Raw genomic sequence first — 17,417 nt, 5'->3', positions numbered from 1 at the left:
CAAATTCCAGACATGTGCGTTCTTACATGGTCCGAGAAGAGTCAACATTTGCACGTGAACGATCTGACACAAACCTGTTAGTTGCAAAAGTTGTAGGAAACATGTAAACACTTCATTTGCTAGCAAAATATACACAACTCTGTCACAGGCACTTCACTTGAGAGAAACAAAGGCCAAACACGTGCAAGTATGCAGGAGTAGACACTAATGAAATATGTTAAACTATGCTAGTAGACTACCTTTCCAAGCTGGTTGCCAGTTGCAAAACGGGTTAATCTTACCGTAAGGAAATGCTTGGTGTTCCATAAAAATAACAGATATGAAAGACGAGCGGCGACGACACATTAGAATTCCAGCACCAGTTCCTTATGATGTCACAGACTTTGGCAGCATCTGGTTAAAGCTGGTTGTATGCTCAATTTAGCTTAAACCTTGAAGTAGGAACTTCTGTGAGCTTTCCCTGCAGAAGAAAAGACTCTTGCATGCATAAATGCAGTGAAATTAATAGTGTCCATATGTTGTTGTCATCGGTGCTATAGTTCGAGCGCAATAACAGCATTTTTTTGTTAAACTTTCATATCCTCTGCCAATAATCGATCTTTCTACCCCAGAGAAGTGCAAGTACAGATTCAGAAGAGTAATCTACCAGTGTAAAACTGTTTCAGACGTTCTCATTAACGTCCATTCTAAACAGAAATGCTTGTCACAGTTAAAAGAATTACCAGCTACAACATGCATTGGAAGAAAAACAATGCTTAATAGCAAAGGCTCTGAAAATTTCACAAAAATGACATGTGGAAGCTTTCAATGGACATAGCTTGACAAATCCTCCCCCCCCCCCCCCCCCCCAAAAAAAAAAGAAGCTAAGGGTATGCCACATAATAAAGAAGGCAGCACGTAGTGCAGGGTACCTTTTTAAAGGAAACACTTAGTATGTGGCTGCCAACTATCGCTGGAATAAGGCATGAAGCCATGTAGACTATTTTTGATGCGTAGATGTCGAACTAATGTGTCATGTGAGCTATCTCTTTCCTGTAACAAAGAAGAGGTGTTCACAAGTTACACTGGCTTCATTTCCAGCTACGGATTACCTTTAACAGTGGACTATACTGTACACAACAGGCAAAATACACCATTTCATAGCTGCATACCACAGCAAACATTGCTTAACCACATTAAATGCAGTGCACAACGTTTCATTTCCTTAATAGTCAAGGACAATAACAAATCTATACTACATTCTGTACAAAAGTTATATATAAGGCACAACGATCCCATTCACTCATTTTGATTAAGCTCCAAAAGTTCTGACACTCATTATAAAAAGAGAAGAGGCAAAAGGTAAATAGTACTTGTTGATTAGCGAAATGCAGTTGCACAAATAATAGAGGCCATCAAAAATGTCTCGGCGGGACTTCTGTCAAAAGGCAGTAAATATAATGCACTTGTACAAGGTAGACATGCCACTTTTGATAGTAATGTTGCACTAACAAAAAAGCAATCCTTAATGCATGATGAATCCATAAAAACATAAGAACAGATGCGAAAGTAATGGCAGGTACTAAGTACTGCACTGAATGGAAATGGATTGAACAGTTTCCTTCAAGAACTCATTTATGAAACTGCGAAGAGCAAAAATGCCAGCCAAAATTGTTCTGTACTGGAAGAATTAATGAAAAACATATACCACTATAGCAGCCCATGTTATACAAGCCACATCTACCATGGCCACCAAAGTAAAAGTAAAAGCTGACCCAAAAAACTTAATCAAATAAAACACTTGTTACCTGGTAAACAAAATTGATTTGAAGCAAGGCGCTGAGCATAACATGTTATGTGGCAATAGGCAAAATTTCACAGATGACTTAATGCTCCTGCACAAGTAAGCTTAACCACAAGTGTAACATGAAGCAAAGTGACAAACTGGATTGTCTGCAATTCCATTCAAGATTATTTTACACAACGATAAGCTAATCTTATCGCCAGATACTTCACAACAATTCATGATGACATATCCCTGTCATCTAAAGACAAACAATACATCGCCATTCTGACACAGCTTACTAAAAAACTGAAGTTCATGGAACGTAGATTAAATCAATCCCGAAAAAGAATTCAGCTGCCAACAAAACGATTAGAACAGCAAATGTACGCTTGGACTCCAATGACGTAGTGGCACCCCTTAAAACGAACACTGCAACAAAACACGTAACCGCGGCCACTCCACGGCCGAGAAGCCAACCTCAATCACTTGACACTTTACAAAATCTGTTAGGAACAACTGCAACGTTTTTTTTCTTTTTTTTTTCGGCACTTGACGGCAAAAATATTACATGCACCCCTCACGAAATGGCTATCATAAGAGGTGTCTTACCACATGGTACAACACCCAACACACCATACGGAAAACATCCAGTTTTCCAGTAGCTGCACACAAATTGCTGTCAGCAACAGTTTTGCATGACACACAGCTACTTACAATATAGCCCCTGCTGACAAAAGGTACTTCGAATGATCTCCTTTGTGGCTGTACATAAGCACTAGTCAACATATTCAGTTTCTTTGCCTAACGACATAGTGTAAAAAATAATAAAATGCAATCGCTAAACCACCATTCGAAACCTGAACAATCAATGTACCAGCAAGGCTCTAACTTTTTATATTAAAGGCACACAGTGACTACTGTATTCTCAGATGCACATCAACTTGACACCTTTACTCCTCCAAAAAGAGGGTGGTGCCATGCATCAACTGAAGCAATTGGTGCACATCAAGACCCTGATCAATCTCTGAACTTCTATTTCATGTTTAGGCACTGAGTGCTTCCTTGAAAAGTCACTGGTATCAAAGGATGTCCCTCAAGCTACTCATCATAATTATCTCCAAAGAGTGTAATGCAAGAATAATGACTACTTCACTTGAGAGCTGACCCCACACTCCCCACATTTATAGTTAGCATGAAGCTGGTCAAGGTGCATATGTGAATTTATAGGAGTGAAGCCAGGTGTTGCTGAATGCACCTCACAAGGCAACCCATTACTCTCTGTTCACATGCTCATACAGTGCAGTGATAAGTCTATTCACACACAACTAGGACCCATGAAAAGCACAGGCCAGTTTGAAGGTTGAAAGGGCTTCGTTTACATCCTTTCAAAGTTTTAGCACAGTTTCATGCAATGTTTCTCGTTAGCTGAAGCATGGCTTTCTATCCATTTGAGCAATAGGCTATGATTAATCGACAATTACATTTCTGTGGTTTCGTTAACTTTAGTAAAAGAAAATGACAACAAAAGCTTAGTAAAACAAGTGGGACAGCTTTAGAGAGTTCATATAACATGCAACTCCCCTCATCTACTGACATATTACGCACTCCAGTAATGGCAGTATGTAATGGGAATGTCATTGCCTCTTCTCAAACACAAAAGACCCCCTGAACAACTGAGCAGTGTCATAAAGTCATGGAAATGCACTTGCCATACCAAATAGGTCACAAAAATGGATGCCTAGAAACCTGAAATATAAATAAATATGCATTTGGGCCCATGCAAAATGGGCTTGACAAGAAAAACAAAGATATAACAATTTACTATAACAACGTTAAGGTTTCATTTGCAATGTATACAGAAAGTACAGTAGAACCTCGTTGATATGATCCAGTTTCGTGTGATTTTTCAACGCTAATGTTCGCGACTGAAGACTCAAGACATGATCCAATAAAGTCACGCTTATCTTAGAGTGGAGCACTTGGGCGCCCATTTCTGCGGCGAGCGTCAGTATTGTCCCTTGTAACCGAGCAAGATGAAGGATGAAAGGAAATGCACGCAGCGGGAAATGAAAGACGGCGATAGTGAAGAGAGCACGAGGAGGAAAACGGAGGAGGAGGGTACGGTGAAAGCGTGACACAAGAAGCGTAGCGCCGCGCAAGACGGACTTTGTGGCGACGGTGGCTCTACAAGATGGCACCAGAGTAGCATGCGTTGTCTGTATGAAAACAAAGCACTGCATGAGCGGAGGTCTGTTCATGGCGGCTGCTATGAATTATGCCCATGCGTCACCCACGCACCGCCTCTCTTGATCTCCCGATTAGCGATGCAGTTGTGGCACACTTTGGTTAATTTGCAACATGTCGCATGAGACAGACCGTCTACACCAGCCAATATATTGCGAAATGAATACACGTTTAGAGCTACACGTATAGAGCTACACTCAACTTTCACATTAGGAAATATCGTAATCGTCGATGAATTTTTTTTCTACCTGTATATACATTCCTGAGAAACACTACCTTTCAGCACCAATGCTCAGTATATCACCAAACTGTTACCGTATGATGCATCTTCTGGCTGCTATATCCAATAAAAACAAGAAAAGGCGCGACATCAAGAACAGTAGCTGCCTGCCACAGCAGCTTTCCCATAGTAGTTGCCCGCACATGTCAATTTGAATACGTCAGTGTCCACTCAGTTTCATATTTAGGTACCAACAAATTTTCTAGTCGGTCGCACCCCACATCCACAGCTATCACGGCCAATCCTATTGCAATAAGCACCTTCACCTGTCTGTGTCCCAGCATGCATGGCATAGTGCCATTAGAAGCATACTGCACACTTTTCGAAGGCTACAAACCAAACATGCTGCATGTTCTTTGCTACAGACTGGACGAAGTGAGCATCATACTCTGACGTCGCTCACTGGCTTAATTTTTGTTAATTTTCATTTCGGTTTCTGGTTGCTACCCAATAAGAAAATGACAATGCGTCAGGCCACACACGCCCCACCCGCTTGATGCCATGTCGACATCTCATGCCACAACGATTCGCGCTGAGTGGGCTAATCAGAACTTCCCGCCAAAATGCTCTGTTCAAAGAAGCTGCTAACCTAGGCCAAATTCTAGAAGTGTGAACATAAGCTAGCCGAAGCCACAAATACAGCAATGCGCATCTCGAGGCACCCTGGCACCACCTGCTTAGTACATGTCGGTGTCTCATGGCACAATGATTTGTGCAACGCTTCCCATTATGTGTCGCTTACAATCGAGTCTGACAAATTTTTTATTGACTTTGGATCATATGTTTACCCAATTATGTTCTTTCTCACTTTTTTTTTTTTCAGATCGTATTGACACATGCATATTGTGTGTTTCTCTACTCAACTAAGCACAAGCCGACTATGTCTTACCATCCACAGACTAATGGTCTCACGGAGCGTCTGAATCACAGCCTAACAGACATGCTTGAAAAGTGTCTCGAAAGCATTTCTCGTCCGACCATACTGATTGGGACCTTGCCCTACCCTATGTCACTTTTGCATACAATTCTTCACGTCAAGACACTGCCGGTTATTCCCCGTTCTTTCTGCTGTTCGGTCGAGAACCCACATTGCCACTGGACGCATCCCTTCCATCCACCGCAGCAGAGACCAGCGAGTATGCACTTGACGCCATCACCAGGGCAGCCCAAGCATGCGAAATTGCTCACGCTTGCCTCCTGACCTCCCAAGAGAAGCAACAGCGTTTGTACGATCCCCAACACAGAGACGTCCACTTTTTGCCTGGATCGCTGGTGCTCCTGTGGTCCCCGACTCATCACGTTAGCCTGTCAGAAAAACTCCCATCTTGGTACCCAGGCCCATATCGAGTGCTGCGGGTCGTGACTTCAGTTACCTACGAAATCACCCCAATCAGTACCAGTGCCTCATCTGCCCTGAATTCCACTGACACTGTGCATGTCACACGCCTCAAACGATACTACTCTCCTGATATTTAGACGCACCGGGACGGTGCTTCTGCCACCGGGGATAATGATACATGCATATTATGTTTCTCGTGGACGATGCACGCGGGCGTCCCGATGAAGAGAACAAACGCTCTCTGGCTGAAGAGCTGTCGGCTGAACTGGCCAGCGCTGTAGTTATTCTGTGTAAATATACTTTGTAAATAGCCTCCAGTTCTTAGTCCTTTGTTCGTGTGACAATATCAACAAGGTTCTACTGTATTCCTTGCTTTTCAATCTGATCTGCAGAAATGATAGACAACGGAATATGGTAAGGTCAACACTTATGATGCGACAGCAATGTTGAATGTGACTGCCTGAAATTAAGATCCCTACGCTTGCTTCATCCCACATGCAGTACAGCAACTCGGCATGGTGCTTTTGCAAATAGCACACTTTTGACCCCTGCCAAAACGAACAGTTGACATTGTTATAAGTTCCACGCTAGATCTTGTGTTTTTCGTTGCGTCAGGTAACAGAGACTTCATTAAAGTATAACCATAGAAGCACTTTATATTCAGTCAACTGTACCCAATAATTCATTAAAATGCAGTCTAGTTATAAAATAACTAAGAAAAAGAAACTGTTGATTGTAACAGTGAACTGTGGGACTTGTTTCAGAAACATCTTATACATGATACAGTAAACGAAAGTCTACCATGATAACTGGTACTCATTACAAGTGGTATCATTATATGAAAACTGCAATGCATACATGTTTTATAATAACAAGGTTTGACTGTGCACAACTTTCTCTACATGCTAAATCAGCCTGAAATACGAACAGCACGCAGTTTTGTCATAACTGTTTAAAAATATTACAACTGTACAGAAAAGAAAGAAACAAGGCATTTCAAACTTAAAACGGGGATCTACAAAAAACACTGTGGTCCTCAAGATGCAGTGGTGTGAATTCCCTTTTTAGCAGCTCTGTTTCATCCTGTCCATGACTTGCTGAACCTGATTGACAGTCTCCATGACGTGGTTCTTCACCACCACTGAGTTGTAACCTGTAAACAACACACGTAAGTTTTAGAATAGCCATCTCCAAAAGCTGTTAAATAAGCACAAGGTGTTGCTGTTGTCCACAAGTGAACCACAAGAAATTAGTTGAGATTCAGTAATGCCAGGATGTCTTGAAGGCAGTATTAAAAAAAAAGAAAAATGTTAACAAATGACTGTGGTGTTTTATAAGATACATACAAAGTCATGGCCACTACAACAGGGGCCCGATTCAGAAAGCTTTTTCACTTGAAAGTATGAAAACCTTAAAGGAACCATAAACCACCCCTCGTGCTTGGTGAAAAGAACATGTTTCGTGGATACTGTACATTGCTGTGAACACATTCGACAAATTTTGCACTTGTGCTCGGTTCATGAGGCTCACAAGCCAAGCGCGGTCACCTTTCTCTCAAATACTCTTTTTTAAAAAGAGGCCTTCTCCTTAGCGTTTCTGGGCTACCGGTGGCTGCCCCTTTACATCAGCGGGCCAATTTCCATAAAGCGCTGCCATTGGCCGATAGTTGACAGCAATCAAGAAGCGTGTTTGGATCGGTGCGCTTGTTTCTGTTATTACTGTGTATATTTATTGACACAGTTTACTAAACAGGCTGAAGTAAGTGAAAATCTGCATTTCAATTTTCTACAAGAATTGCGTACTTCCAGAAGCCGACTGTCATCTGTTCAAGCTTGGCCACGACCACCCATGTAGGAATTATGCTTTGGCCGCCCTGCTTATCGGAGTCTTTGCCGACAGGTCTCGTAAATTTAGATTAGTTTTGAACTTTCAGCTAGCCTCAAACCCTGTTGAACCTAAGGTCACACTACGCGTACGACTGCCAGTGCGCGCACACTCCCGGCAGCTCCTCGTTAAACACCTTAGCAGATATCACTTCGCGGTGAGCTAATATGATAACACTTCCAAATTTGCAATTTGGAATTGGCTACTATTCATCGGTGAAGTCTGTGCAGGACAAAGCCAGTCCACACTACGTAGCACAGCCAAACTGGAGCAGATGTGTGCAAGCGCTTACTACAGCCCTAAATATTATGGGGTTTTACGTGCCAAAACCACTTTCTGATTATGAGGCCCGCCATAGTGGAGGACTCCGAAAATTTCGGCCACCTGGGGTTCTTTAACGTGCACCTAAATCTAAGTAAACGGGTGTTTTCGCATTTCGCCTCCATCGAAATGGGGCCACCGTGGCCGGGATTCGATCCCGTGACCTCGTGCTCAGCAGCCTACCTTACTATGGCCCTGTGTTACACAAAGGTAATATTAGATAAACGCACTTCAGTTAGCCACTACAGTTGCATGTAGCCGCATCTGCTGTGTAGCGTAGATACCGCATCCGCTGCGGGGTGCCACAACAAGCCCACTCGCTGTAGCTCACTGAAGACAACCATGTGCTATGATTGGTCTCTGTGGGTGGTGCGGCTCCAAGCGTGCCGAGCTGGCCTGAGTGCCAACATCCGACTGAAACAGGTCATCTGATTCTCGAGTTGCACACTTTCAAGGTGGTGTGTCGACATCACGGTCGAAGCTCGTAATGTTAGGAATCCTTTCAACAAGACTCCTGAGTGTGGCATCCATCGATAAGCCGATGTGTGCACTGCCGCCATTCTCGCACGAGCGAACAATAAGACGACATTTCGTTTGACCCTCGAAAACTGTGTGATTGTCGTAGAGATAAGTGAAAGGAAATGTGCTACTCATGCCACTCGGTGTGAGGAAACATAGCTGCTTGTAGCTATCTAGTACACAGTGGCACAGAAAAGGGACGAGACACCTGTAGAGATAGGTGTCTTGAATCGAGCCATAAACGGCTGCATTTGTTAGTATGCCTTTTGTCACATTTAGGGCTAATGGAAGAAAAGTGAATGTTTGATGAATTACACTCAAGTAACACACTAACATCACTAAAAATCAACATTGTGGAATATCACCGTTAACTGGACTTCCAGCTGCAGCCAATATGCTTTAATACCAGTAATTGCTACCAAGAGAGAGATAACAAGAGAGAAAGCAAAGATTTGCTTACTAGATTTTATGTAAATATAGTAGGTCAAAGTACATATTCTGACCAACCGCATACATTAACAAAAATATGACAGACAGTGAGAAAAAGAAGGATGTAAAATTTCACATTCTCATGCTATGCAAACAGAAAGTAGTACATAGTTATCTCTAAGAGGCTGAAGAGCAGAGCCATGTCAAAGTTAGCTGGGACTATGTTGATCATGCAATGAAATAAAAGCTGTCATGCTGAATGCTTCACGCTTGTTTGTAAACTACCCCAAAGTCAATGAACTTGCTTGCAAGACCAATGCAGACACCCATGCTTGTGTTAGCTGTTGCTCCAAATTTGCCAATGCTTTTGGCAGACATGAAAAGAGAACCAGCTAGCAAAGAGTACATTCATGCACATGCCATATTGTGTTAATGGCTATTTTATGAGAGAAAACCATGCTTCTTATTACATAGGGTGTGCTTCGTCGATAATCATAACCTTTTATGAGAGATTTTAATGGTAATTCCAAATGCATTCCAAACACTAGAAGGTATTTATAAGCTTTCCAAATTGAGAAATTTGAGTCCGAGTAACAGCCAAGTGCTAGGAACATCATGCAATCTGGCTAACCAGAGGAATAAGTTTCATTTAAAACTGCATTAGTGTACAGGAAACTTGTACAGCATGCCAAAGACATCGAGTAAGACTACAATGTGAAGCAACACACACACCCCAAGCACCGGTGTTTACTTACAATGAACCAAGATTTGCACATTGGTCAATGTTTAACTGAGAGACCCAGATCACCGTTCAGCTATAGAAAACAGGGTGAAGGCAAAAAAAGAACAAGACGAAAACCACTTCTGAGAAATTACACGCATCAATGAGTCCTTAAAGTAATAGAATGTCATATTTTTAAATCCTGAGCACTTCCTCGACATTGAATGACCTTGTCCACATAATTCCTGCCGCTTTCCGAGAAAGATCAGCATTACAAATCTAGAATAACAAACATTAATGTGTGCGAGAAACAATGATCTTAGTACATGGAACAGTTTGTGGGTCATGCCGAATGTGCTTAGAGCATTAAACGTAGCACAAAAAGAAGCGCGAAATAACACAGACAGTGCGTGCATCTGTCTGTGCACCGCTTTGAGATGCAAGTACATTTATGAAGGATGATCATCTGTTTTGTAGAGCTGCACACAAGATAAAAATAGTGAAAATACAAAAGTGCTGTACTGTGAAGTAACCACCACAAGAGCTTCCCTGGTTCTTGTAGGAAAGGCTTTTTTTCCCCCCGATATAACCAGAAATGTTTAACCACTTTGAGTTTCTTCCGATGGTTTTGTTGCTTCAACATTCAATTCTGATGTAAAAATGGACGTCTGAGTATGAAAGAGTTAAGGGCAAGATATAGTCCGGCGTAACGCGCGGCGCGGTTAAGCGACGTCGGTGAAAAGCGCGCACTCTACAGTCCGGCGTCACGGCGTAGCCGGCGTGCCCAGGCGCACTTGGCGAGCACAACGCCGCCGGCGCGGACATAGAGCGTGTTCTATTTCACGCGGCTGCCGCTAGACCAGAATGCACTGCGCGCTGCAGCGGCAGCGAGCAGAAGGCAAAATGGCGGCCTGCGGTGCGCGTACTGACAGTGCGGCTGTGGTTTTTTCAACATCCGTGTGGGATGACAGTGCGAGTGAGGGCGCCTGCTTGAAGTGATTTGCAACCTTCCATGTGTATACGATGTGAAACGCATGGTCTACCGCGACACAGAGCGCAAGAACAACGCGTGGGAAGCTATACGAAAGCAGTGTGGTCTCACCACAGGTAAGCTGCATTTCGCAGCTCCTGTACTAGCTGGTGGTAGTCGCCGAGTTGAGGGCGCTTGTCGAATAGCTTTCGCATGTACATACATGGTCCGCTTCCGTTTTTGACGTAGCCGAAGTACTAGCAATATGAGTGCGATGTTCTGGCTGTCAGGCACGGCGGCCGCATTTCGATGGGGGCGAAATGCGAAAAACACCCGTGTGCTTAGATTTAGGTACACGTTAAAGAAGCCCAGGTCAGAAAGAAAGTGGTTTTCGCACGTAAAACCTTGTTTATTTTTTTTCTGGCTGTCAGGACAAGTTAACGCCATCCCGCAAAAGTTTTCATTTTAGCGCACAAACAGCGCGCGGAACGAGAAGCGCGCGCGCTACCCGAACGACGCGCATGCGCCATGTAAACAGCTGTTCGCTGCGGCGAAGTTGCGCTCCCGGACGCACAGATGGCGCCAGCCTCGAGCTGCACGCGCACGCCGAACTCTAGAGGAAGCAAATTCTTGCACCCCTGGCGTCGCTAGCGCAGCGTATCCGACTTCGCCTGCCGCGGCCTGGCGCGCCGAGAACGCCGGACTATATCTTGGCCTTTAGGTACACCTACGTGACCACCTAGGAATTCAGCACACTCTTTGTAAAGAAGAAGAAGAAGAAGAAGAAAAAAAAAAAAAGAAAGAAACCATGCCGCACCGGCACTCTATGCCTCTGAGCTCCAAAACCTAGTTCCTGTGGAAAGCTAAATATTGAAACAAGTTCACCTGCATTGTGACATGACAGAAAAGAGCAAACATACTTAGGTAGCGAGTCCTGTCAAGTCTGAAATGCTCTTGGCAACAAGCCTATAGTATCATCTAGGGTAGCTGAACGCAGGGAGACTCGAGAGTAACGAAGGAAAAAAAACTGAGCGGGGTACTGTGGGAGAATTGATTAGCGACTATTGATTGTCTGGTTAGTTTCACGATTCGATGAAAACTATTCTAAAGACAACACAAAATAAGCAGGAGGAAATAGACATGGCATGTCTGTGTGCTCCTTGTTTCGTCCCGTCCATAGCACTGTTTTCATCTAATGATGCAAGAGAGTTGAGCATTCCAACAATCTATTGGCTATATTATGGAAGAGTTGAAGTGCTGCCATTTTTGGGTTTTAACATTGCTATCCTACAATAGTATCAGCCAAATGCACGGTGCTACAGTCAATCTGCATGCCTAAAGATACAGATGTGATACAAATGATGAGATACAAATTCTATTTAATTTCGAAAGTGGTGTATTCGCCACTGTATTCTTAGGTTGCTGCCGACTATAGAATTTGCCAGCACTTGAGCCAATGAACTAAGAGACGGGAAATGCCAATGGGAAGCGAACCTTGTTTGGGTTCAGACAGCAGGTCATCCAATTGCCGCAGGATGCTCTCCAGCTCTCCGTCAAGGGGCAGCCCGGGTAGCGCGGCAGGACAGCCATTGCCCATCCCTGTGGTGCTGGCAGGGTCTACCATGAAGGTCGACTGCACCGGTGATGTCAGGTCCCCAAAGGTGCACTCCTTTGCAGAGTCCTGCAGGTTTGACGAGAGCACCGAAACCAAAACTTCATTTCTTTACTTTTCTATGAGCATGAGTGACGACAGAAAAGTTTCAAGCAATTTCAGAAGGTGATGCCCTAGTAGCGCCCTTGCAACAGGCACACAGCTACTTGCCATATTCAGTGGTTTGGTTATTCAGTGGCCTAGTTAGTGGCCTCTCATAATCAGTACCCTGGTGGTAGGGTTGCTGCATCTTGGCGAGTGGTTTCACAGCGTGTGCGGCTGTGTAAGGTAGCATGAACTAGGCATTAAGCAACACACCTGGCACTGCCAATAAGTGCCTATGGACAATCTGGGGAGGATGTTGACGTTTATTTACACCCTTGTGCATTTTTCGGGGCACTCCAACAGCACATGCTCATCAGCAAACAAGGGACGCTGTGGAAGATGGCTCCAAATTAATATCAACCATCAGCAATTAGATAATTGATAAGTGCTCTGGGCAAGCGCTTGTTTGTCGGCGGCAGCAGCCTAACTTATGTCCACTGCAGGAAGAAAGTTTGTCCCAGCAATTTGCAATTACCACAGACTCACGTAAGACAAATGCATCCTACACCTGCAAATTTTCCGATTTCATCACAGCGTCTACTCCTCTGTCATCCTCGATTGTGTTTCCCTATACTGGAGACCCCTTCAATTAGTCTAATAGAACACTGGTTTACCCATTCTGCACAATATGTGACCTGCCTAACTCTACACCATCCTCTTATTCTCAACTAGAAAACCAGCTGGTTGTGTTTGCTCTATAATCAAGATTGCCTGTCCCTTAACATTACACCTATCCCTTCTTTCCTAACATTTGTTGCGTGATCATTAGAGCCTTCCCAAGTTTCCTTGTGTATCAGCTCTGTAGGTTAGTACTGGTAGGACTGATTGCTGTATTTAGTAGAAGTGCGCGAATAATCAAATACAGTCGATAACAGATCATTCGGACTCCACAGGGAATGTAAATAAGTCCGAAATATCGAACGTCCGAAAAAACCAATGTATCCAAAAAAAAATACTTTATTTACGTTTTAAGGTCCCTGTGCAAGGAAGAAGAAGAAGAAGTTCATTTCTGCATGCACTTCCGCTTAAGTGCAACTAAGTCCACCGGTATTTCTGCCAATTTTGTGTTGTCTCTGTATGCTGATGCAAGGACTGCAAAGGATTGAGTCAGATCCGCATGTGTAGGCTCCGGAGCACACAGCATGTCATCAACCGAGTTAAAGTAGCTGTTTGACGGTGGGAGAATTTGCTCAATTGTTTCGTCATCATTCACTTCAGCACACGACAACAACGCCCTGTCGACGTCCGCAAAGTCTTCAAACGTAACGGTGGCAGGCATCTGCACACCGCAGCCTAGCAGGTCATTAATGTTGTCCACATTTGAGCTCGTTATGGTAGGCCGCAGTTCAGGCTCTTCAGTTGCAGAGTCGGGCTTATTTCGAGCTAGGCTGCGAAGGCACCGTTGGTGCCATTTGACACTGTCGATAATGTCACGAGAAAGACTTCTTGGAGCCAGCAGAGCGCAAACAAACAAACAGACAGACAAGTGCAGAATGGTGGAATGCTGTTGGGATGGCAAATTCAACAAACAAGAGAGCGGACCATGCGTGGTAGTGCCGGAATCATGGTGGAAGGAAAGCAGACGAGAGGCCCCGGCCAACACGGATGTATTGGAGAAAGTGTGGCAGAAGAGACATGCTGTTTTTCTAATTCATCATGATCTAATTCATCTAATTCATGATGATGATGATGATGATGATGAAAGCAGAGGAGAGGCCTCTCGGCCAACACGGATGCATTGGAGAAAGCGTGGTGGAAGACACATGCTGTTTTTCGCAAAGGACCACTGGGACTGGTAGCCCAAATGTTAACGTTGCCATAGCACCCATAGCTCCTGAAGCTCTCGCTGCGTCTCTAGGCCTCTGAAAAGTGAGGTAGGTTTTTTTTCGGCCTGTGTCTTTCTCGTAGCAGATTCTGTTCACAAGACAACCTGACTTTGGAGCATGAAGTCTGTAAGCTTGAAAGTTGTGTTTTGGGTCCGTGAGTACGAGTTGTCAGTCAGCAACAGACACACTCAAGTAATCATAGCATGGGTCTTCATAGTCGTCTTCAACGCGCCATGGAAAAGCACAGGGGCGCGTCTACTTCACTAAAACTGTTACAGAAGTTTCGTAGGCTTTGTTCTAACGCGCGTGGGCAACACACACTACCGGCGGCTCGTAGCAATGCAAGTTCAAAGCTCCTGTCTATCTGCTCCAGCGAGCTGATTGGAGGTGCAACAGAAAATGGCAATATGGCTGCATTTCCGGCTTCAACAATGTGACGTCAACGCCTCTCCTATTTTGTTTCTTTCCTCCATGGCCAGAATGAATGTGATGATTGTGATGTTGATGTGACCTCACAATTCAAACCCTCCAAGATTAGCATTTGCAGTTGAATCTCCAAGGCACAGAGCTGCGACCAATGCAGGACCTCAGTCAGGGATTACTGTCTAGCGTGTAATCTCTGAGGTCATACTTCACTTCACAACCTCACTTGCAATTTTTTGAGCTTCAGAAGGAAAAAAGCACCTGAGTGTATTCAGCAGAGGTTCTATCGATAAAAAATATTCGAGACCTTCGAGAGCTTCCTTTAATAAAAGCAAACTGTACTATACACATCTCGCTTCCCAGATCTCTGCCATATTTATTTCAATATAACGCGAGGTTTTTACAGTGAAGCTGTACATGGCTAGGGTACCGTAGAATTTTTGTGTCCGCACACAAAAATTTTCGTCATCAATGGCTCATATCCCGATAAGCACTCATACCCCCGTAAGCAAGCAAAAAATGCAATTGCTCATAGCCCTATAAGGCAGAGGCTACAAGCACTCAGCAAAGTGAACAATGCTTACATTCTTTCTAATCACGCATACAGCATACAGAGCAGCACGGTGAAAATTGTCATCATCAATGGCTCATACCCCCATTGTGATGACACTACCCCTGTCGTCGTCGTCGGTGATTTCAATGTGAATGTGTTGGAACTGAAAAGGGAGTGGTCTACATGTTTCGTGTTGCAGACTTATCACTTGCGAAGCCACACTGATCCTGCCCAACTGATAACCCAGTGGCATATGTGCATCAATTTGACATTATCAAAGAATGTGTCTGCCGTTCTGAGGTATACCGATCAGTGTCAGATATCATAGCGACCACAAAGCCATTGTGCCTGTCGTTACTAGGCGACAATGAGTGATGGAATAAATTCTTTACTACAAGTTTTCTTACCACAATGTTTAGAGCTCCACTGGTCATCTACCTTCGCAGGGCGGAATGGCCTTGAATTTTTTTTTCCCGGAATTCGTTACTCTATATCGTTTTATATGAATGTGCATACCGTTTTTTTTTTTGTTCACCCTACTGCACTCTTGCCTTATAATAGTTTTGCCTTATAATCCAATAAATACGGTAAATTGCTGACAGTTGCCAACATTTCTTATTACATAATGTCAGTAGACTACTGAGCATGTGCAGCACCATGTCTTTTTGCACAAAATTTGTAAGTCTGCAACCTTGTGTTAAATTTTCTGATGTTCAATATTGGACTTTAATTCTTGATGCTATTCTATACTCAATTCAAAATCTATACATCACTAACTTACCAGTGTACCCTTGTTTGCGCAGGCGCTGACAATCTCCGAAGGAGGGGCACAGGCAATTGGCGATGGCGGTTCTGGAAGCGTGGATGAACTTGCAGCCACGTCCCGGCGCAGCTCCCAGACGACACTCGGCGTTGGTGGTGGGGGCGGAGGGGTGGGTGCATTCAGGGGGGCCTCCATGGCTATTGGGAAGATTAAATGCGAAGCTATCGTAACGTCGACGGCACACTGTCATTCTAAAGATGTGGAAGACCTTCCTTTATTAACAAATGTGTCTCAGCTCGACACTTCTCAACTTCACTATAAGCAGAGAGCAGCACGGCCCTTCAGATGACGTAGCAACTTGGCTTCAATAACGCTTATCAGCAATTCCTACACTGTAATTTTGCATTATGAAATTTTCAGCATCTGTTAGAAACCTGGGGAGGTACAGGTGTCTCCCACAGCACTCAATGTTGAAAGAATCACAGGTTCCTTGTAGTCGAAAAGCTTTGCTGCCCCTGAATAGCCAAAGTCAAGAAGGAACTCTAGGCCGACGCATGTTTGTAAAAATGAAGCTAGACTATCATTCAGTATTAGTTATAACCAACGAAACATGAATAATAAAGGCTGAAAGCAAAAATGTTCCTTTGTCTGCACTTAAAAGTCATGTGCAGAGTTCATGCCAACAAAACAAGGCTTTAATGTTTTGTCGCACCTTTGAGACCATTGTGAATCTCCATGAACCGATCCATGCTTTTGCATGGCATCCGCCCGCCGTTGGCCGGCGTGCTCTGGAGCCAGGCGAGGTTGTTCCCCGCTGGAGCCAAGCACGGATGACCACCGCCACCAGGCACCCCATTGGGGACGCACATCATGGGATCCGCACCACCCGTCTCCTCTCTCGATAGCACCTTTCAAAGCAATGGTAAAGAGAATTGTGGCTTAGTCGGGCACTTTGCATTCCTTGCAAATGGGCACACACCTTCCAGTCACAGCCAGACTTGTGCGTAACAAATTACATGTAAATAATTACTTGTAATCACTTAAACATTTTCGTAATTTTGTAATATGACGATTACTTTGTTTACTCACTAACATTCACTGTAATTCAATTACCTTTTTTCAGTAACCAATTACATATAACAACTTACTTTAGTGTCGAGACAAGCTGCAACAAACGACACAGCTTAGACAACCAGAATTTGGCAAAAACTACAGAAGAACACCGGAGACTGTGTCGGTTAGCAGCCTCGCAAATGCTCATATTCAGACAGGAAAACCTGGGGGCTCAGTATTTGTTTCATCTTAATGCTCCACCGGATGCAGGTTGATTAATTGACCAGATGCTGCGGTATGTCTTGATAGTGAAGGCCACTTAGGACGTTATAGCCAGGAAATCACAAAAACTTTTCAGCTTTTCTCTGAACTGGGAGCGTGTTCTCAAATTCCCAGCAACAATGAAGCACTGCTGTTCAGAGGACCCAGATGCTGAGCAGAAATATTTTGTGCGCAAGATCCGTATACGTTGCAACACTACCCTACCGTCCTGAATGCACATCGAGCAAACTGACTAACCTCCTTCTCTTTCCCTCTTTTTCCTCCTCGAAAAAGTTTTCGGAGTTGCTGC

General features: G+C 44.0%; 1 protein-coding gene across 3 annotated transcripts in view; it reads right to left on the bottom strand.

Moving 5' to 3' along the window:
• Window positions 1-1,180: 1,180 nt before the first annotated feature.
• LOC135903708 (dystrophin-like) overlaps window positions 1,181-17,417 on the bottom strand; it is a 37,523-nt gene continuing 21,286 nt past the window's right edge. For 2 of the 3 annotated variants that reach the window (XM_065434063.1, XM_065434061.1), the window contains exons 15-18: window positions 16,506-16,701; window positions 15,812-15,990; window positions 11,967-12,153; window positions 1,181-6,781 (exon numbers count right to left, since the gene is read on the bottom strand). In XM_065434063.1, coding sequence (XP_065290135.1) covers window positions 6,693-6,781; window positions 11,967-12,153; window positions 15,812-15,990; window positions 16,506-16,701 — 651 coding nt within the window. In that variant the 3' untranslated portion in view covers window positions 1,181-6,692. Of the gene's footprint in view, window positions 6,782-9,536; window positions 9,597-11,966; window positions 12,154-15,811; window positions 15,991-16,505; window positions 16,702-17,417 lie in introns of all 3 variants that reach the window. The other variant, XM_065434065.1, reaches the window with a different exon arrangement.

This window comes from Dermacentor albipictus, chromosome 9 (genome assembly GCF_038994185.2).
Source record: "Dermacentor albipictus isolate Rhodes 1998 colony chromosome 9, USDA_Dalb.pri_finalv2, whole genome shotgun sequence".
Classification (NCBI taxonomy): Eukaryota; Metazoa; Arthropoda; class Arachnida; order Ixodida; family Ixodidae; genus Dermacentor; species Dermacentor albipictus.
The sequence above is the reverse complement of the archived record's forward strand: the minus strand, read 5'-3'. Positions and strand labels throughout refer to the sequence as shown.